Here is a 22269-nt window from a genome sequence, read left to right as displayed (position 1 = left end):
ATACAAATAGTACCTCCAGTCCACCAGTCATCTTCAGCCATTCACTGGATTTTTGACTGCACAGATGTGAGTGCTCTATCCAGTGACGCCAACCCAGATCTCTAGGTTCCCTTTCAGTCTTTGTGGCTTTTGTCTACAGCCTCCTAAAATTCCTCCACAAAGGGTCCACCCAGCATGCCTGAGAACCTACCGATAGGGCTCTTTCCACTGTGTGGATGCCTGCCATGGCAATGGCAGAGATATTTCTGGACTTGATGCAATAAGCAGAATATCATTCAAAAACAGGAGCATCTGAGTTACTTCTCCAAGTGAGGCATTTGGGGTTAAGTGACTTGCCCAGGGTCACACAGCTAGTTAAGTGTCAAGTGTCTGAGGCCAGATTTGAACTCAGGTCCTCCTGACTCCAAGGCCAGAACTCTATCCACTGCACCGCCTAGCTGCCCGGAACATCCTTCTTGACAGTATTAAACAAACAGGGCCTTTAAGGTGGTATTTTGCACTACCAAATTAAATGCTCTTTTATAATTAGACAGTAAGCACAGTGGAATATTACCTTATTACACCTTTTAGTCAACTAGGTGATTATAAGTATGTGGTCTTCTGTAGAATATCATTTGCAAAATCTACTTGTTCCCTTCTCATATCTTTATCAAGTATGCCCTCAATGCATATATAGATTATTCTCACTAAAATTTCCTAGAGACAGGAAAATAGGCAAAGACTGCTATATTGACAGGCATCCTTCCTTTAGATACCTTGAGAAGGAATTCCTCAGCATCCCCAGAATTATATAACCTCTGTCCTAGATCGCATGTGTCCTTTTGGTTTTTCCCATCCTAGTTTTTTTTTTGGTGCCATTTTTGCTTCTCCATGAAGAATCATTAATGGAAAGAAAATTGCCATTAAATGTTTTATAGATCTTTTCCCTTTTCTTGTATGTTTTTGTCCACCCAATTTCATCCTTAAATGATTTTGGAATGGTTTTGTTTAGATGAGTCTCTTACCATGCTTTTTATAATCCTATTTTCCCCCACCACCACTTCTTGATTTTTTATGACATAACCTTCCACCATTCTCTTCTGGAAGATGGCATGGAGGCCAGGATTTATTGGCTGAGACAGTTTTTAGGTTCTTTTAATTTTCTAACTATAGTAGTTGATTTGCATTTATTAATTAGAAAATGTCAGTAATCTGTTCCCATGGTTGCCTTTTTATCCATTCCTCTTTTTTGGCATTTGTAGCTTTAACTTGGGGGTATGACCAGTCATCTCCTCAGGCAGCTTTCCCCTTTTCTCCTCATTTGTAATTTTTTCTTCTTTGTGTATTCAGAACTTCATTCTTTTTTTTAAAAAATTTATTAATTTTTAGTTTTCAACATTCACCTTTATAGGACTTTGAATTTTAAATTTTCTCCCCTTCCTTTCCCTTCCATAGGCCATACATCTACAATCATGTTAAACATATTTCCACATTAGTCATGTTGTAAAGAAGAATTAGAACCAAAGAGAAATTTAAAAAAGAAAGAAAAGAAAAATAGTATGCTTCAATCTGAATTCCGACTCCACGGTTCTTTCTTTGGATATGGATAGCATTTTTCATCATGAGTCTTTTGGAATTATCTTTGATCATTGCATTGCTGAGAAGATCTAAGTCTGTCAAAGTTGGTCATCGCACAGTGTGGTTGTTACTGTGTATAATGTTCTCCTGGGTTCTGTTCACTTCACTCAGCATCAGTTCATGCAAGTCTTTCCAGATTTTTCTGAACTTTATACTTGAGGGCTTCCTATCACTCTTAAGATGACTTCATGCATTTTAGTCCTTGGGGTCCTCCATCCTCTCTCTAAATCCTCTAAAATCTCCTTTATTTTATTTTCATATATATATATATATGCATGTGTGTACATGCATACATACATACATGCACAGAAGATCACAAAGAAAATTATATATGAAAACAGTGGCCATTTCATTCCACTTACTTTTTCAAAAAAATATATAATAAATTCCACGCTTTACTTTCAAAACTCCTGTTTGTGCTTCCTTTGAACTTCCTTCTCTTTTCTGCTATGTGTTTTTAAAAATGTTTCAGTGGCCTTTTTTTTTTTTTTTTTTTTGGTCTCATTGTTACTTAATCTCTCCCTCTCAATGCCCCACAATTAAAAACAGAGAAGGAAAAAAACCCTTGTAACAAAGAAGCATACTTAACCAAAACAAATTCCCATATTGTCCACGTCCAAAAACTTTTATCTCTTTCTGCACCTTGAGTACATCACCTGTCTGTCAGGAGACAGGTAACATGGGCACATGATTGGTCATTGCTTTGATTAGAGTTCTTAGTTTTTCAAAGTTGTTTTTATTCATATTGTTGTTGTCCTTGTATAAATTGTTCTGTTTCTGCTTATTTGACTCTTCATCTGTTCCAACTTCTCAAGAATCTCTAAAATCATTTCTTTTATCATTTCTTATAACAAAATAATCTATTACATTTATATGATACAATTATATATTATAATTCTATTACACTTCTTTTCTTTTCCTCTTAGTCCTCACTTCATGATCAAGAAATTTGTTTTGATTGGGTGAAACTGGTGGTGTGGTTGGGGAGGCTGTAAGTAGGACAAAGGTTAAGCTTTACTTGGAGGGCGCATGCCTAACAGGCTCGTGAACACTAGCTTGTCCACCTCCAGGCGGAGTTAAGACACCGTTTTCTGAACATACATGTATGAAGAATAGGGAGAGAACATACCGAGGGGAACATGTGGTGTGCGTTTTGGGAAGTCTCTGGCCTGTGCTGACTTCTCCCAATGACAGTCAGCTAGGAGGCACTTGCAGCCGGGAATAGGGATATAAGGTTTGCTCTCACTAATGTAGGGTGTGTGTGCTAGTCTTGAGTTCCACACCCACTTCCTGGAAGCGTATTAAAGGTTTCAACTGCTTCACTCAAAAGAAAAAAAAAGTTTGTTTTGCTTACCATTATTCCTTCCCCAATTATCAAATTTTACACAACTATAACTTTTAATAGTGCAAATTTAAATACATGCAACCACTGCAGACGATTCATTGTTCACACTAATTAAGACCTGGGTATTCATCAGTTGGAAACAAAATAATGATGTTGTTGTTGATGACCATGATGGTTAATGATAATAATAGCTAACATTTGTATAGTGTTGCTTAAAGTGTCAAACACTTTACAATTATGATCATTTGATCTTCACAACAACCCTGGAGGTAGATACTATTATTATCTGCATTTTACAAATGAGGAAGCTGAGGCAGACCAAGGTTAAATGACTTTCCTAGGGTCAAGAGTCTGAGGCTGCATTTGAACTCAGGTCTTCATGACTCTAGATTTGGCATTCTATCCACTGTACCACCTAAGTAATAGAGAATAAATCCAAATATGTCACATAGTCTTTTAGGAATAGTGTCAAGAATACTGGAGCTCATGATGAACTGAGTCTGGTGAGGAATGCTAAGAACAACCAACAGGTTTGGGGGGGAGGGGGAATTGGGATACTGAGGAAAGAGAGAGGATGAAAGAAAAAGGATAGGAGCTGGGGTACATTTGGTATGAGAAAGGATGAGAGGTGAATAGAACTGCTCAATTCTCATTTTGCTTCTTTTTTCCGCTAAAGAAAATGATCTTTATATTGAAAAGGGCAAAGAAAATGGGTAATAAGGAGCTGATATCCAAGATAAGTAGGGAGATAGTAAGAGCAGACCTAGCTACCTTTAAGGTGTTCAAGTCAAGGTCCAGAAGGGGAGACTCCTCAGATGGGGAAGTCTTTCTTTCTTCACTTTTCCCTCTGGTTCTAATTGATCTGAATAATTTTCATTTATGATTTCTTGTAATTTAATCATAATTTTCAGGGAGTCAGTGATTCTTAGGTTATTTATCCTTGCCCTATTTTCCCGATTAATTGTTTTTGGTAACATATCATATTTTCTTCATTCTTTTTAGTGTTTTTATTTGTTTTAATATTTCTTGTCCCGTTGAGTCATCGATTTCTAATTTTCAAGGATTCTATTACTTGGACTAGGTTTACCACTTTCTAATCTAAGCTGTTTATTCTTTCCTCCAGCATTTTTATTTCATTTGTTGTGTATTGCTTCATTATACTTGTGGAAAATCCATTTTTCCTGTAAGTCTATGCTTGCAGTTGTTATGCAGTTGTCTCCTGAGTTGGGTTTTTTGGGCATATTTGGGTTTAGAAAATTCTTCATTGAGGTTTATTGAGTTTTCCCATCTTCTCCAGCCTTAGTTCTTGAATTAGGTCTTTGTGCCAGAGCCATGCCCCATCTCTTACTGTGCCTTTAAGGTAATTCTTGCTTGGTCAGACCTGAGTCTCCCTGTACCTGCACTGACCTACAGCTACTGGAATTAGGCTGCCCTGGATCTTCAGAGTTCTCTCAAACATCCCAAAACCAAGTGCTAGGGACCTTGGAGCCGTGAGGTGTCATGGTTTGAGAGCTACCAAGCCAGCATTAATCTCTACAGATCCCACTCACTTCATAGGTCCTTCCTATAGGATTCCATCAGTCTCGGGGTTTTCTCATGAATCCTTCTGTTCTTGCTACTTCCATAAAGGCTCCAGGTGTCTCTGATCATCTCTAGGTATGCTGGAGTCTACTGGTCTGCTAGCTGATTTGCCTTCATTGGCACTGGCTTTGCTGGCAGCCTTCTATCCTATTGCCTGTTCCTGTTCTGGCTGACCTTGTGTGTCGTTCAGGGGTATGAGGAGTCACAGTAGTTGCTCATTGGATTTTTTTTTTTTTTTCATCATTTCTCGATCATAATGGTGCAGATTTTTAGGCTTTTGCTAAAGAGGGGGCTGATCTGCCTGCCTCTGTTCAGGTAGCCATCTTGTCTGGAAGTGTCTAAAATCTGTGTTCTGGAAATTTAGAGAACATCTCAAGGTGTTTCTGGCTTTTCCTTCCCTGGCACAAATTCTAAGATAGAGTGGCTAGTTGTCTGTGTGTTCCTAGTTCTGTAGGCTGGCAAGATATCTAATCCAGAAAAGTAATTCCTCTTAATTAGTGCCTTCATCCTTTGGAGGCTGTCAAAAATACATGCACAATGGGCAGCTACTTGGCACAGTGGATAGAACGCCGGACCTGGAGTTAGGAGGACCTCAGTTCAAATCCGGCCTCACTTACTAGCTATGTGACCCTAGCAAGTCATTTAACCCCAATTGCCTCAGAAGGAATACGTGCAAAAAAATTCATAGCATTACTCTCTGTGTTAGTTAAAAGTTAAAAATTAAATGAGTACACAGCTGGTGGTGTATGAATACAAAGGATTATTTTGCCATAAACAGTTATAAATAATTGAGTTATAAAACAGTTATAAATAACAGTTACAAAAAATTGAGAGCTCCATGGAAAAGTGCAGATGCAGTAATGCTGAGTGAAGAAAGTAGAATTAAAAGAATGGTATACACAATGACTACAGTAAAAAGCAATAAAATTCAGGCAAATAAAATAGATAATGATTCCCCATAATTAAAGCATACACCCTTCCCATTGACAAATAGTAAGTGGCAGAAGTGGAAAATGAAATATAATGTCAGTTGTACTCATCTGGCAGCAGGGAAGACTATATTGTATTGCATGGAACGTCATTTGGGGGTTTGTTGATTCAAACCAAACTGTACCCGTGGAAGGCACTTCACATGTATTATCACGTTTGATCTTCGCAACAACCCTTTGAGATAGGTCCTTATTTTATTTTTAATTTTTTTTAATTAAAATTTATTTCATTTTCAAAGATCAGCCTTCTCTCCCTCCCACTTCTCTTCACCCAACCTCCATTGAGAAAACATGAAAAACAAAGTCCTTGTTACATAACATATATAGTCAAGCAAAACAAAATTTCTCATTGTTCATGTCTAAAAACAGTATGTCTCAGTCTGTACTTTGAGACCATTACCTCTCTGTCAGAAGATGGGCCATCATGTTTCATGATGAATTCTCAAGAATCATGATTGGCCATTGTGCTGATTGTCATTCCCAAGGTTTTGTTTTGTTTTGTTTTTTAATATAAATATATAGATATTATTTATATGTGTGTATATGTATTTGTTTTAATCAGCCAAGATCTGCCTTCTCATCCTCCTACCCCAACCCCTTCTCCTCATTGAGAATACACACACACACACGCATACACACACACACACACACAAAACAAAACAAAAAAACATTGCAAACATGTATAATCATAACAAATTTCCAGCATTGGGGTTTTTTGGGGTTTTTTTTGTTTTGTTTTGTTTTTTTGATGAGGCATTTGGGGTTAAGTGACGTGCCTAGAGTCACACAGCTAGTGAGTGTTATGTGTCTGAGACCGAATTTGAATTCAGGTCCTCCTGAATCCAGGACCAGTGCTGTATCCACTGTGCCACCTAGCTGCCCCCCAACATTGGTTATTTCTTAAAAAATATTTGTCTCATTCTGCATTCTGAGATGAGGAGGTGGGTAGCCTGTTTCCTCATTAGTCCTCTGCTGTCCTGGTTAGTCATTACACTGATATGAGTTCAGCACAATAGTGTTCCATCATATTTATATGCAGTAGCTTGTTTGTTCATCCCCCAGTTTATGGACATCCCCTCAGATTCCCATTTTTTGCCACATCTAAAAGAGCTGTAGATATTTTTGCACATCCATAGAATTTGTTTCGCTTATGAGTAATCCCTTTCTTAATCTACCCTCTCTTTAGTTTCACCTTCCCACTTTTACCCTTTCCTTCCTGTTTCCTTGAGTAAAGTGTATTTCTGGGCCCAACTCTGTGTGTGTGTGTGTATTCTTCCTTTTTTTGACTTGTTCAAATGAGAGTACAGTTCAAGTATTAGTCACTTCCCCCATCCTCACACTCTCTTCCTTGTTTATATAGATGTCTACTTATGCACCCTCATTATGTGAGATAATTCTCCTTAACCTTCCTTTCCTTCCTACCCCTAACAGGGTATTACTCTTCCCTCCCTTTCCATTCTTTTCTTAAGATCATCAAGACATAACAAAAACACTCCCAGGCTCTGGACTTCCCCAGTGGACTCCCATGATAGAGTTCAGAGGGAACACATATCATCTCCCTATATTTGAATGTAAGCAGTTTATCTTTGTTTAATCCTTTATCATTGTTCATCTATGTTTACCTGATTTTATATTTCTCTTCACTCTTGTGTTTGAACTTCAAAGTTTCTCCACAACACTGGTCTTTTCATCAGGAATGCTTGGAAATCCTCCATTTCCTTAAAGAACCATTTTTTTAATCCTGTAGCATTATGCTTAGTTTTTCTGGGTAAATTGTTCTTAGCTGTAAGCCCATATCCTTTGCTTTCTGGAATATCATATCCTAGGCCCTTGGTTCCTTCACAGTGGTAGCTGCTAAATCATCTGTGATCCTCACCATAGCTCCTCAGTATTTTTCTTTCTCTCTGGCTGCTTGCAGAATTTTTTCTTTGACCTAGAAGCTCTGAATTTTGGCTGTAATGTTCCTGGGAGTTTGCATTTTGGGATTTCTTTCAGGAGTTGATTCTCTGTATCTCTACCTTGCCGTCTGCTTCTAGTAGATGTGGGTAGTTTTCTTTTTAAGATTTCTTGAAACAGAATGTCCAGGTTCTTTTTTTGGTTATGGTGTTCATGAAGATAATCCAATGGTTCTTAAATTTTTTCCTCCACACTCTGTTTTGCAGGTCAGTTGTCTTTGCTATGATATACCTTACCCCATTTTATTTTTCCGAGTTAGTTTCAGTGAATGTAAATCTATATTGGAATCTTTGGAGATCTGACTTTAGGTGAAAAGTCTGATGTTAATGGAACATTCAAAGGTGGAGAATGGGCTTAATTTAGTCCAGTGAGGTAGTCAGACACTGCCCCAAGAGATGTTATGAGCTCTCTAGAACATCAGACTGTGATCCCAGATAAGGAAGCTAGGTGTTGGAGGCAGTCAAATCTGAGATCAGATCCTTCCCCCGATACTTAGCAGCTGTGGGACCCTGGGCAAGCTGCTTAATCCTTCTTTATCCTCAGTTCCCTCATCTGTAAAAGGGGGATAATAATAATACTTAACTCATAGAGTAGTTGTAAGAATCAGGTGAGATGGTGTACGTGAAGCACTTCACAAACCTTTAAGCATGATATATAGTTCAGCTGTTATTATTAATCCAAACATGTAGAGACTGGTCACTTCGATTCAGTTATTAAGTGCCTACTATGTGCTAGATATTGGGGGTAGAGAAACAAAAAAAAAAAACGAGAGAATCACAGAATCCCAGGGACTCCTCGGACAGCCCCAAGTCCACTCTGTTTGTATTCCCAACACTTAGCAGAGTGCTTGACACATAGTAAGCACTTGACAAATACTTTTTCATTCATTTATTCATGACCACCACTGCCCGCCTTTTTACCTATCCTGTTATTTTTTTTAATAAGACATACTCTTCCAGAACCATATTTATAGTCATAGTTACAGACCTTGTATATAGACCATGGTTATAGACCTATTCCACGAAGTCTCAGAAATGCATGGAGTATCAGATTTGCCTCCTCACCTTAGGTTCTCCCATTTACTCTACTTGCTACCTCTACTTTGTACATTTGTGTATAGACAGCTGAGACCATGGGTATCATTGCACTTTGAGAATATCTGTTACTTCATTTGGGCAGAAAAATAAACATCACACACTCCCTACAGGTTGCTACCAAAAATTCTCCCTGTTCTCCACACTTTTTGGAAGCAAGATCCTCAGTGATTTGTCCGTGTTAATAACTTTATCTTAAATTTCATCGTTACTTATAACTCTCTGACCATATTATCTTCCTGTGCTTCACTAGGATGCCCAGTCCCTCCAACCTCTCAGTCTATGAATAGCCCTGTTCTGGCCTCATTTTCCTTTCTTCATAAGTCAACCACTTCAACTCCTTTCCTTCTTATCTTTTTGTTGTTCACACTTTGCCAAATTCTAACCTTGAGGTCCCTCACCAAATACCTTCTCTGGTGCTATTTTCATGCTTTAGTGATCTATAAATTTATGTTATGTATTCTCCATTGGGCTCTCACTGCTGCACAGTAATTCTTTTATTCTTTTTACATTTAACTAATTCTCCAAAGCAGTGATTCTAAACAAGTTTTATCACCCTTTCTCCCCCTCCCTTTCAGCAGAGGACCTTACCTCTTACTTTTCCTGAGAAAATAGAGTCAATATAACATGAACTCCTTTTTTCCCTACCAAGCCCATAACGCTTCTGTGTGATTCTTCATCCTTTCTGAGGAAAATGTACAGTTCCCTGTCCTTGTTAAGAACAACTCATCAGTTTATGCCATTGATCCCATCCCTGTCCTCTTCCAGGATCTTATCCCGCCCTTAACCAATTTCCCTTCCTCCCCCCATATCTGTACTATATCAGGAGGAACTGGCTATTTATTCTCATCATCTGCATTTCCTTGTCTCTCATTTCTAAACCCCTTGCAACCGAGTTGCAAGTTTTTTACAAGGTTGCCAACTATCTTATGACTGTGAAATCTAATAGCATTTTCTCAGCTTAACCCTACTTGTCTCTGCAGCTTTTGATACTATCAACTTTCCTTCTTCCTACTCTTTTTCTCTCTTTACTTGCCTTTTCCTGTTCTATACTTGTGTTTTTCTTCCCTAGCTAACTACTTCTAAATTTCCTTTGCCTGGATTATCATCCATTATCCATCCCTTAAGTGTCCCCCCAAGAGCTGTGTCCTGAGCCCTCTTCTTTCTCTCTGTGTACTCCCTTTGGTGTCCAACATAGCTCCCACTTCCTATTTGAAACTTTTCTTTCTTTTTTTTTTTTAATAATTAATTAATTTTTAGGTTTTCACATTCACTTCCAATTGAGGGGATGCCCATCAATTGGGGAATGGCTGAACAAGTTGTGGTATATCCATGTAATAGAATACTATTGTGCTATAAGAAATGATGAGCAGGCAGACGTCAGAAAAACCTGGAAAGACTTGTATGGACTGATGCTGAGTGAAGTGAACAGAACCAGTAGCAGCCATGTTGTTCAATGACTAACTTTGATAGACCTAGCCCTTCTCAGCAATACAAGGATCTAAGATACCTCCATAAGTCTCATGATGGAAAATGCTACCACATCCAAAGAAAGAACTATGGAGTTTGAATGCAGATCGAAGCATACCATTTGCTCTTTTTTTCCTTCTGTTTTGTTTTGTTTCCTCTTTCTTGTGGTTCCTTCTGTTGGTTCTAATTCTTCCTTACAACATGACTAATGTGAAAATGTTTAATAGGAATGTATATGTATAGCCTATATCAGATTGTCTTGGGGAGGGAGGTGGAGAAGGAGGGGGAGAAAAATTTAAAACTCAAAAGCTCATGGAAATAATTGTTGATAAATCAAAATAAATTAATTAATTAAAAAAAAAAGCATTTACTTTCATGACATTTTGAGTTTTACGTTTTCTCCCCTTCCCTTTCCTCCCCTCTCCCCCAAGACAGCATGCAATCTGATGTGGGCTGTATTTACATATTCATATTAAACATTTTCACATTAGTCATGATCTAAAGAATTAGAACTATGGGAGGAACCACAAGAAAGAAGAAACAAAACAAAACAACAAAAGAAAAGGAGACCAAATAGTATGTTTCCATCTGTATTCAGACTCCTCTAAGTTCTTTCTCTGGATGTGGATAGCATTCTCCATCATGAGTTTTTTGGAATTGTCTTAGATCTTTGCATTGCTGAGAAGAGGTAAGTCTATCAAAGTCAGTCATCACACAGTATTGCTGTTACTATGTACAATATTCTGGTTCTGCTGTCTTCACTCTGAATCAGTTTATGTAAGTCTTTCCAGGTTTTTCTGAAGTCCACCTACTCATCATTTCTTATAGCACAATAGTATTCCATTACATTTATATACCACAGCTTATTCAGCCATTCCCCAATTGATGGGCATCCCCTCAATTTCCAATTCTTTGCCACCACAAAAGGAGCTGCTGTAAATATTTTTGTACATGTGGGTCCTTTTCCTGTTTTTATGATCTCTTTGGGATACAGGCCTAGAAGTGATATTGCTGGGTCAAAGGATATGCACAGTTTTATAGTTCTTTGGGCATAATTTGAAACTTTTCTTGATCCCTCAAGTATTAGTACTTTCTGACACCTTAAGTTATCTTGTGTCTCCTTAACTATGTATATAAAATATATTCCTCTAGAAAAATGAAAACTTTTTAAGGGTGGGGACTGAAGATATGATTACTTAGCTTCTGGCAGTGATTTTTCAAAAATCATGATGATTGGCAGAAGTCACAATCTGAACTAGAGGGAAGAGGGGAGGAAACAAGAATTTATTAAGTGCCTGTTGTGTACCAGGCACTGTGCTTAGCACTTTACAGTGATCTCATTTGATCCTCACAACAACCCTGGGAGTATAGATACCATTATTATCCTAATTTTATTGGTGAGGAAATGGTGAGGAAACGTTTTCCCTAAAAAAGGGGAAGAGAATAGAGTATAAAAATTATAGGTCAAATGGCTGGACTTGGCTGGCAAAAGTCTAGAAAATTTTTTTAAGTTTTTTTTTTCAATCAGCAAAAATTCACCTTCTCCCTTCCACCCCCTCCCCTAATTGAGAAAGAAAAAAAAACACCTGTTACAAATATGTATAGTCATAAGTTGTTTGTCTTCATAATGTTGTTGTTGTATATATGGCTTTCCAGGTCCTTCTCACTTCAGCTCCAACAAGTCTTCCCAGACTTTTTTGGCAGACTTCTGAAGCTGTTCTTTGTGTGTCTTCCTATTCTGACCTGGGCTGGAAAAATAACTTTTTTTTTTCTTGGATATCCCAATCGGGATTTGTTCTAATACATTTTCTAGGTGTGTTTGGAGGATTTCAGGGGAGGACGGGGGTCTCACTGTACTTCCTGCTACTCTGCCCATCTTGGCTCTATCCCAAAGTTCTAGAACATATTAAAGAAATAGTTGATGAATAGAAAATATCTTGACAGGCTAGAACATTTAGCTGGGAATTTTACATAGATTTATATAAAGTTGTATACTTGGGTTCAGAAGAATCACCTTCAATGCAAGATGGGGAAGGATGAATGTCAAGCTCAGAATGAGGTAACAGTGGGACATGACACATTCATCGTAGGCTGTGTTAAGACAGGAATCATGACTGTGCCAAACTACATATGGAATAGCATGTTCAATTTTGAGTGACACATTTTAGGAATAGCCTTAATAAGCTGGAGGCATCCAGCAGAGGACAGCAAAACTGGTCAGAGACTTTGCGTTCAAGAAGAGGGGGATGATTAGCTTGGAAAAATGACTCTAAGTGGGGATATGATAACCCTCTTCAAGTGTCTGAAGAACTGTCATGTGGAAGAGGAATTAGATTTGTTGTGGAAGGCCCCAGAGGAAAAGTGTACAGAAGGGGCAAAGGGGCAGATGGGGCTTTTTAATGACTAGAGGATGCCTTGGTTTTTAATGTGTTTCCTCGCACTGGAGGTCTGAAGCAAGCATTGGATTAACTTGTTTATTTATCTTCTCCTTTCTCAGGCGCCAAGCCTTAGCATCTTTCCCTTTTCTATTCACTCTCCCTCCAGCTATGGTGTGCAGCTGGGGTCAACCTGAGTGGTTGGAAGCCAAATGAAGAAGATTCTGGGAATGGAACCAAGCCGTCTTTGGGTCGTGACCCTCTGACCTGTGACCGTGAGGTAGAAGGAGAAAACAAGAGTAATCACACATCTCCAGAAAAGAAAAAGGTCAGGACAACAAAATTTGCTTCTGTCCCCTTTTTGTACATATGTGAACTAGAATTAGTTCCCATGCTTCTCATTAACCACCTGTGAGGTAGTCAGTTGACCTGTAATTTCTTTGCTGGGTGCTAGAGAGCTAACAGTCTGCTTTGGAAGAGCTTTTAATTCTTGATTTGAGGGCCCTCTGGGTTTCCAGCCATCAAAGCTAGTTCTTTCGTCCTGCTTCTTGGGGGAGGTCAAGTGTGTGAAGGGGTGGGACATGTGGCAATAGGAGGACTGAGCCAGAAGGCTTGTGGGCAGGTATAAGGTTAAGATAGATCACATGAGGGCTGATGAATCTCCCAAAGGTGGCGAGCTGTGAGTGGTCATCCTTGTCTATCTTTGGTCTAATAACTTCATCTTTTTTCTGCTGTTTCCTGTTTTGCCTGCAATGGCATCTGGAGCTCTGAGCAACTTCTGTATGTGCTCTACAGGGAAAGGAGCTGCATGAGATGGATGCAACGTCAAGTCGAGTCTGGATTCTCACTAGCACCCTGACCACAAGTAAAGTGGTGATCATTGATGCCAACCAGCCAGGCACAGTGGTGGACCAGTTTACTGTTTGCAATGCCCACGTTCTCTGCATTTCCAGTATTCCTGGTAGGTACAAAAGTTCCCCTGGATAAAGCCTAGCTGGGGAATTAGTCCCTCACCTTTCCCTTGGCAGAGTTGACTCTCCTCTCCCACCCTCCAGCCTGTCACTCAAAGCTAAGCCAATCAGCACTTTCCTTCCTTCCCTCAGACAATTTGTCACCTTTATCCTCTGTTCTTGAGAACCAGAAACCAGAGTCTTAGTAAGACCTTGGACTAAGTCCACAAGCAAAGTCAACCCCTTATAGAAGCCAGAGGCTTCCCATTACTTCTCCCTCCTATTGAGAGACTTAGTAGATCTCATAACTTCCTTGTGAGCTGAATGGGAGCAATTTCAGTGGTCACACCTTAAGTGTCTGGGGGGAGAAAGGTGGTGCAAGTTGGCAAAGGGCCAGGCTGGGACCTTGGGGATATGATTCAAAGGATTTGTCAGCTCATTAACATAGGAAGTTGAATCTCTAGTAGAGGGGTGTCTCCCTGGGCAAAGGCAGTAGGGCATTGGTGGGGATGGGGGCTGAAGGTGGGGAGTGGGAATATAACTTTAGAGCACATGTGATGGGATGTGAGATTTGCCCACAGAATATGACAAGTGGCTGAGTTGCTATTGGCAATCTCCCCCCTTCAGCGGCAAGTGACACTGACTATCCCCCTGGTGAGATCTTCCTGGAGGGTGATATGAACCCCGAGGATTCAGGGGCTGATGGGGTCCTAGCTGGGATCACATTGGTGGGTTGTGCCACCCGATGTAATGTGCCACGAAGCAACTGTTCCTCTCGTGGAGACACCCCTGTTTTGGACAAAGGGCAGGGTGAGTCACAGGGTCTGGATTTATTGTGCATGTTCAAACTCTTGGCTTTTCATTATAGAGCTTTCGGGTCCCTGGGGATGGAGGCCAGCCAAAGCAGCAGTCTCCTCTTCAGCTTCTCTTATAGCTCTAGGGGACCAATTGGAATCCTCCATGCTTCACAGACTAAAACTCTGATGCCTGTGTCATGGTTCTTCCCTCCTACTCCTCCCCTCTCCTCGCTCCCTGACCTTCGCTCCATATTTGTCCCCTTTTCTCAGAAAGTATTCCACCTCTAATGACTGTTCCTCCATCTTCCCTGACACTCGCACTTGCGATTGCTTTCTTTAGGTGAGGTAGCCACTGTCAGCAATGGGAAGATCAATCAGTCTCAGTCCACAGAGGAAGCAACAGAAGCCACTGAGGTGCCGGAACCAGGACCCAGTGAAGTTGAGGTGGCCTCAGTCCGGCCTGGAACCCTCACTGAGCATGTCTTCACTGATCCAGCCCCAACCCCGACTGTCAGCAGCCAGCCAAGCAGGTGGGGATCCTGCAGGTCTGCCAAAGACTGGCAGCAGCTCCGAAGGAAAGCTGGGTTCCCTTCTCTGCTGAGAGATTGGAAGGTTGAGCCATGTGACAGCTCTGTCCTGGCGGAGCAGCGAAGAGCTGGAGAGCTAGGCTTATCTCCTTGGGAATGGCACATTGAATAGGGCTTTGGCCATCAGGGCAATAACCGGGGGTGGGGGGGGGGGGAGACTTGAGGGAACCACGAGCTTAAGTTGAAGGGGGCGGAGCTTTGTGATACAGCATCAGTGGGGGATCAGTATATCATGATGAGGCTCTACCTAGTACACTAATCTAGCTCAGCTTCAAGGGCCTGGCCCCTTTTCCTAGGGGAACTCTGAGGTTTTCCTCAAAACTACAAGTCTACTCTACAAACTCTTCATTGTCTTTTTAGTGAGAATGGGCCAAAGGTGGACCCCAGCACCGCACAGCAAGAACAGGAAGCAGCTGGGGACCCCAGTGTAGCAGGCACCAGTGCTGCTCCCACCATGTGGCTGGGAGCACAGAACGGTTGGTATGTCCTATTGTTGGGGTATGGGGCAGAACACAGGCAGTGACGTGTCTGCAGAAAAAGCTGCCGTGGAGGTAAACTGGAGCGGGGAGCAAGCTTGGAGACTGAAGTCATTCACTCTTCTGCCCACCTTTTCCCCCTTGCAGGCTCTATGTGCACTCAGCAGTGGCCAACTGGAAAAAGTGTCTGCATTCCATCAAGCTAAAGGACTCCGTTCTGAGCCTGGTGTAAGTATATTCCAGGGAAGCAGAGTAAACAGGTTGGCTGGGGGTGGCAGGGGACTGCCGTTGGAGCGTAGGTGTCCAGAGTCACCCTTTCCTCTGGCCTGAGCCAGGCTGTGTTCTGCTTAAGGAGCAGTGAAAAGCAGGAAGAAGCAGGGCTTCCTTCTACATCCCTCTGTCGGGTCAGAATTGGTACCACTATCGCCAAGATTGGTTGGGTCCAGGCTCTTGATTAACTGAGGTTTCTCTTGCAGGCATGTAAAAGGCCGGGTGCTGGTAGCATTAGCAGATGGGACGTTGGCCATCTTTCACCGTGGGGAAGGTGAGGCCAGGGATGGGAACAGGGTTATTGGTCCTGGACTTAACAGGGACAAAGGTGCCCTGACCCTTTCCCTGCCTCTCTGGGAGGTGATGAGTCCAAGGCCCTGGGTAAGTTACAAAATGGCCACCGTGGAATCTCTTCCCCACCTTCAGTCAGTACCTGTTTTAAGCATGGTGGTCTTTGGAGGTTGATGGAAACCTTGTCCTATGCATTATCAACTGATCCAGCCCCTCCTCTCAGACTGTATGTAATGGGAGCAGCTGCTAGGCTCTTTGGCCTTATCAGTCTCTGAGCCTTGGGATTTCTCTCCAGATGGCCAGTGGGACCTCAGCAACTACCATCTAATGGACCTGGGCCACCCACACCACTCCATTCGGTGCATGGCTGTTGTCTATGATCGGGTCTGGTGTGGCTATAAGAACAAGGTCCATGTCATCCAGCCGAAAACAATGCAGATAGAGGTGAGCAGCCAGCACTGGGGTTTGTGGGGAGCCCAAGCTCCCAGGAGGAGCTCTCTCTGTAACTGACCTTTAGGGGAGTCAGAAGAGTGAACTCATAAGGACTCCTTATGCTCCTTGATACATACATGCATAGAAGATTAGTCTGACCACAGGAGACCAACCCGTGCTGTATTTGTACTACAGAAGTCATTTGATGCACATCCACGACGAGAGAGTCAGGTGCGGCAGCTGGCATGGATTGGCGACGGCGTGTGGGTGTCCATTCGCTTGGATTCTACACTGCGGCTGTACCATGCCCACACCCATCAGCACCTGCAGGATGTTGACATTGAACCTTATGTTAGCAAGATGCTGGGTGAGACACTTGGGCTGGCCTGAGGGAGGGGCTGCTGTAACTTCCAAAGAAGTGCCTCGCCTAACTGATTCTGCCCTTCTCTCTGACACTCAGGCACTGGCAAATTGGGCTTCTCCTTCGTGCGCATCACAGCTCTTCTTATCGCAGGCAACCGTCTCTGGGTGGGCACAGGCAATGGTGTTGTCATCTCAATCCCATTAACTGAAAGTAAGTGGTCTTGGGGCCTGGGCCTGAGGCACTGTTGACTCCAGGAGGCAGGGCTGGACACAGCTTTGTCTGCAGAGGGTTGATAACTCCACACTCCTATGCTGTGGCACATGGACAGCTGCAACTGTCCAGTGGCCTTGGGACCTCCCCTGCTGTCTGACCATCAAAACTATGCTAAACCCAAGGTCTCTCTCTGGTGCTCTAATGGGAAGGCAGAAATGGGCCTTCAGGTCCCCAGTAATCCTGTCCCTATTCCTGATCTCACCTTCCCACAGTGCAGAGCAGCAGCCTATAGTTGCTGCCTGGGTGATTTGATCCTTTCTTGCTTTCCATAACAACTTCTCTTTCTCCTTTTTACATAGCGGTAGTCCTGCACCGTGGCCAGCTTCTGGGGCTCCGTGGTAAGTCCAACCCCAAATCGAGGCAGAGGTTTCTGTCTAGAAAGCAGGGTGCAGAGCAGCTTTCATCATTAAATGGGATGGATAAGCCTAATATAGCCTTTCCCAGCCCAAGTAACCTTTTCTTTTTCAGTCGTCTGGTTCTGGGAATGGCCTGGCCTGGGACACAGGCCTGAATCATGGGCTGGGGCATGCCATCAACAATCCATGCTAGCTGCTGCACCAGACTCTTCCACCTTTCCACCCTGGGTGACTAGGTCACACTGAACCTCTCTTCTTGAACCCCTGGGCCTTGTGTCCCTGGAGGAAGAAGACTTATCCCATCTTCTGTCTCTTTCTTCAGCCAACAAGACATCCCCTACATCAGGGGAGGGACCTCGACCTGGTGGCATCATCCATGTGTATGGAGATGACAGTAGTGACAGGTCAGCCAGCAGCTTCATCCCTTATTGTTCCATGGCACAGGCCCAGCTGTGCTTCCATGGCCACCGGGATGCTGTCAAGTTTTTTGTCTCTGTGCCAGGTAAGAAGGCCATACCTTTCTCACAGGTACACAGCCCCAGTCCAGATTTCTTTCCCTGACCTATTCCAAGAGCCTTCTTTCCTGAGTCACTGTACTGCATCTGCCACCTAGCCTTAGGAAGGGAACTCTGAATGTTCCCCTGAAGCCCACTCTGCTTTCACAGGGAACGTACTCGCGACCCTCAATGGTAGTGTGCTGGACAGCCCCTCAGAAAACCCTGGCCCTGCAGCCTCGGACCCTGAGGGCCAGAAGTTGAAGAATGTGCTTGTGTTAAGTGGTGGTGAAGGCTACATTGACTTCCGGATCGGTGAGTAGGTGGCCCTGCTGTAGAGGGTATTCTGCTTAAGCTGGTTTCCTTTTCTGCGTTTGCCCCAGCCAGGACCCCTTCCTCAGGGACAGACCCAGGCTGTTCTGGGCACCAAGTACTCTTCTTTATAGGCCTTCCTACCTTTTCTGCAGGTGATGGAGAAGATGATGAATCAGAAGAGAATGCAGGGGATGTGAATCAGGTGAAACCCATGTTGTCCAAGGCCGAGAGGAGCCACATCATTGTGTGGCAGGTCTCCTACATTCCTGAGTGAGAGCCTGCTTCCTGCTGGCTACCCCATCCCTCCTGCCTGAATGCCAAGGTGTACATACAGAACTCCTGCCCTCCTCCCACTGCCAGGGATGCAGCCAGCCCCTCCAGGAGGCCCAAGCACCTGCCTGCCCTTTTTCTAACCTCTCAATTTGCAGCTTTCACCATAGGACTGGAGGCTTCTCAAGCTGGTGGGGAGGATGTGGCAGACTTGGCAAAAAGAAAGGAGGAATGGAGAATACTAGAGCAAGGTGGGGGAGTGTGGACAATTGGACAGGGGCAGTAGGATCCTAGGGGCCAACCTGAGCCAGAGAAGGAGCTGGAAGCTTGTGGCAGACTGTCTTGCATGAATGGGGGGCACCGGGTTCTGGGCTGAATAGCAGACAACCCAGGGAACCTACTAGGGCACGTTTTCATCTGGGCTTTTGTCCACCAAACCACACTTGCAGGCAGTGGGGGAGGTTACGTCAATGAACTCCTCCACTTTGAGCCTTCTCTCCTCCTCTCCTGCCCCACCTCTATTCCATTTAGAATTTCTGTGCATGTTAGGGGCCTAGGCTTCTGGCCCCTGCTAAGAGAAATAGCCTAGGAGTGGGTCAGCACTGCCTTAAGGGGCACTGGTGGTCATATGACCTGTTAATCCTGAGGCTTAGGAGCCATCCTCCTCCACATAAAGAGGAGATGTCTGCCCTGGCCTTTGGCTCCCCATACATGCTCAACTGGAAACCTAATGGTGAGCCAGGTCTCTTATGCCCTCCCACAGGCCACTGAGCATGAGGTGACCTGCATTCTGGGGCCTCAAGTTGTGCAAGCCTCTTTTCCCTCCTGCCCTGACCGACCACACTTCAGCTTTACTGCATTCTAGCCCAGGCTCAGTGCTTACACTGTACCTGCCACCCTGCTCCCTTCAGGTTCCTCATTCCTCCTAGGGTTTCAGAAGGTGTAAAGTAGACACCAGTCCTGGACTGTCTCTCTCTCAGGGGTCAGCCTCTTGCCTTGAATCTCTGAAGGCAATAAAAGCATAGTGTGCCCAGGTGCTGTGTAAAGATGGCCTCCCAGAGCAGGAATGCCTATAGAGTCCACGCTCCCTGGCCACATTATTAAGTGCCTAGGGTTGGCCTGGGAGGTTTGCTGTCCTGGAGCAGATATCTGCTGCTGGGAGCTAGGAAAAGGAGCCATCTTGGGCCAGGCCCCAGTGGTGAGGGAAGGAAGATGGTTCCAAGGAAGCAGCTCAGCTGGGATGAGGTTTGGCTCCCAATGGGTTCTTGAGAAAGACAGTGGTGCCACTGGCCCATAGCCCTATGGCCTGCCAAAATAAACTGTAGTTCCACAGACTGTGCTTCAGTGGCCACCAGCCCTGGGGGATGACTAGAGTTGTACAGGCCTTACCTATGTCTTCCCCCCCCCCCGCCCCTCCCCCAGATCGGAGTTGCTGTTTAGGCCCCTGGGGATAAAGGATTGAGTTCCCAGCTGCCGATCTCATCCTTCCTAAAGCTGTACAGGGCAGCCTAAGCATCCCCCATCTGGCTCCACCATCCTCTAAGAGAAGCACACTATCAAGGGCAGCCCCAGGTCTAGAGCTCATCCCCTCCCCCTCAGTTGTGTGGCGCAAGGTGAAAGCTGACTGGCTTCTCCATTTCTCCCTGCCATCTTTCCACTGTGATGTATGTAAAGTTCATTGTATGTTACAAAAGGATTTCCAAGTGTCTTTGAAGGCCTGAACACTGCACAGTTAGCATTGAGACTGGTGTCCCTGTAAAGAGAGGGCAGTAGGAATAATCTCCCCAGGCTTTGGCCCTGCAACCGAACCATGTACCTGTTCTGTATGTAATAAATGTGTTAAATCATCCCTGAAGCCTTCTTTAACCATGGCCACCTGACTGTTTACTTCTGCATACCCCCTCACACCCTTTTATTTCATTTTAGCTGATCACCATAATGCCTGATCCCAAAATAAGATAGAAGAAAAAGGTTTTTACAGGATTTATTATTTTAAAAGCTGTTGCATTTCCTTTGTGCTATAAACATCCTGCCCAAGGGAAGGGAGAAGCTGCACCTCAAAGGGAAAGTTACTTCAATTCAGGTCCTGACCTGGCTACCAGAGCTGGATGATTCCCTCTGTTCATCCCGTCCACCCCAACCACCCAGGATGACCACGGTCACCGAGTTCCCTTGGCCTCCCAGGTTCGGTTTGAGGATTTCCAACCTACATACAGCTACCCTAAGAATGGCTGTCACTGCCAGGCTCGGGGAATGGTGCTGTTCTCCAAAGGCATTTCTGGGGTAGAGGAAGGACTCAACACCAAAACAATTCTGTTCTAGTTCTACTCACCACTAAACCTGCAGACAGATAAGAACCTGCTAGAGCAAGGTGTATTGAGTATATTTACCCAATGATTATTTTTGCCAAACACATCTCCTATTCCCCATCTCCCAAGGGAGCATAAGATGAAGCCAAATTCAACCACACCTCCACTGGCCTCAGTACCCCAAGTCGCCTGAGTTCAGCTCTCAGGTAAGTATCTCCCCATTCCCAGGTAATTGTTTTCACCAGGAAAAAGCCAACCCCTCCTCGCATCTTACCAAGAGGTACTTCTGAGAGGCAAGGCAACCTAGGAGCCAGCCTGGGGAAAATTTTCCTATGGAACGTTTTACTCGGGCCTCCGTTTGTAAACTAGGAGTTTAAGGTGAGGAATGGGTTTGATCATGAACCTGGAGGGAAGTTCAGGTGCATAAGCAATGCCCCTTTCTTCCCAGTCGTAACCCTAAGGAAGCTATCGCAGGGGCGAACTACTCATAGAGCCATCGATCGGCGCTGTCTTCCCAGCAGAGCAGTTCATCTGCACGGAACCAGAGGGCAATCTCGCGGCGGGCACTCTCCACTGAGTCACTGCCATGAATGACGTTTCTGTCAAGAAAGGACGAGAAGGAAAGCGCTAAAGGAAAAGGAGGCGACCGGGGTGAAGTCACACAAGCGTGTTCCCTGGGCTGGCAGATGCTAGCCCAGTGACCCCGTTCAGGGGTCGGGGGGAAACTGCAGGGGACACCATGACATGCGCAGCAGTAGTAGTAGCAGCAGCAGCAGCAAGCGCTCTTACTTGCCAACTTCAATACAGAAATCTCCTCGGATGGTGCCCGGGGAAGAGTCGGCAGGATTAGTTGCTCCTATGAGGGCCCGAGAAGAGCGCACCACATCCAGCCCCTGCCACACCTTCCGGATAGAACAGCGGGGGAGGGGAAGGTTTCAGTGGTCCCCAGGGCCGACCGTCCAGAACCGCGCCGGCCGGACAGCCGCCACCACGTGCTCGGCCCCACACCACCCCACCCCACCCCCGCCGGGCCGTCCTCACCATGGCAACCACGGGGCCCGAGCTCATGTACTTGACCAAGCGGCTGTAGAAGGGCCGGTCCCGCAGGGCGGAGTAGTGCTCCCTCAGGAGGTCCTCGGAGGCCTGCGAACAGAGGCGGCTCAGCTCCCCCGCAGCGCCGCATCCCCAAGCCTCCGAGGTCCGGCCGCGAGGGAGGCGGACGCAGCAAGGGGACTCCCTGCGGGGGAAGGACGGGCCCGGCTCACCTGCACCAGCTTCAGCCCCACCAGCTTGAAGCCCTTCTTCTCGAAGCGCCGGATGATCTCGCCCACAAGGCGCCGCTGGAAGCCATCGGGCTTGATAGCCAGGAAGGTCCGCTCATTCAGGCCGGTCCAGGCTGCGGAGAGGAGGGGATGGGGGAGGGGCGGGAAGAAGCGGCATCAGGAACCCCCGGGGCCGCCCCATCTCCAGCCTCGACCTCGCCTCGGCCCCTTCGCCCCGCCTCCACTTGCCTGAGGGGAAGATGTTGGCGAAGATGGTCAGCACCAGGCAGATCATGATGGCGACAGCGATGCAGAGGCGTCACCGGCGGGAGCCGGCGGGCACGAGCGTGGGCGCGAGCACTCCCGGGGCGGGAGGGCGAAGGTAAGAGTCCCCTC

General features: G+C 44.8%; 2 protein-coding genes across 15 annotated transcripts in view; one reads left to right on the top strand and one right to left on the bottom strand.

The window, feature by feature from the left end:
* MAPK8IP3 (mitogen-activated protein kinase 8 interacting protein 3) overlaps positions 1-20168 on the top strand; it is an 84790-nt gene extending 64622 nt beyond the window's left edge. For all 14 annotated transcript variants that reach the window (XM_027862669.1, XM_027862660.1, XM_027862668.1 and 11 more), the window contains 14 exons: positions 12597-12755; positions 13223-13388; positions 14005-14187; positions 14515-14704; positions 15122-15241; positions 15385-15465; positions 15714-15781; positions 16094-16242; positions 16426-16597; positions 16691-16804; positions 17167-17205; positions 17546-17725; positions 17889-18032; positions 18185-20168. In XM_027862669.1, coding sequence (XP_027718470.1) covers positions 12597-12755; positions 13223-13388; positions 14005-14187; positions 14515-14704; positions 15122-15241; positions 15385-15465; positions 15714-15781; positions 16094-16242; positions 16426-16597; positions 16691-16804; positions 17167-17205; positions 17546-17725; positions 17889-18032; positions 18185-18306 — 1887 coding nt within the window. In that variant the 3' untranslated portion in view covers positions 18307-20168. The remainder of the gene's footprint in view (positions 1-12596; positions 12756-13222; positions 13389-14004; positions 14188-14514; positions 14705-15121; positions 15242-15384; positions 15466-15713; positions 15782-16093; positions 16243-16425; positions 16598-16690; positions 16805-17166; positions 17206-17545; positions 17726-17888; positions 18033-18184) is intronic.
* Positions 20169-20270: 102 nt separating this feature from the next.
* NME3 (NME/NM23 nucleoside diphosphate kinase 3) lies at positions 20271-22269 on the bottom strand. Its single transcript, XM_027862953.1, has 5 exons — positions 22123-22269; positions 21877-22007; positions 21653-21754; positions 21401-21513; positions 20271-21210 (listed from the first exon to the last, which is right to left on the bottom strand). Exons 1-5 carry the CDS (start codon positions 22166-22168, stop codon positions 21093-21095), a joined length of 510 nt encoding a protein of 169 aa, XP_027718754.1. The 5' UTR covers positions 22169-22269; the 3' UTR covers positions 20271-21092.

The sequence above is a fragment of the Vombatus ursinus genome, unplaced genomic scaffold, assembly GCF_900497805.2.
Source record: "Vombatus ursinus unplaced genomic scaffold, bare-nosed wombat genome assembly UNPS02014770.1, whole genome shotgun sequence".
NCBI lineage: Eukaryota > Metazoa > Chordata > Mammalia > Diprotodontia > Vombatidae > Vombatus > Vombatus ursinus.
This window is presented reverse-complemented; position numbering and strand designations above follow the sequence as displayed.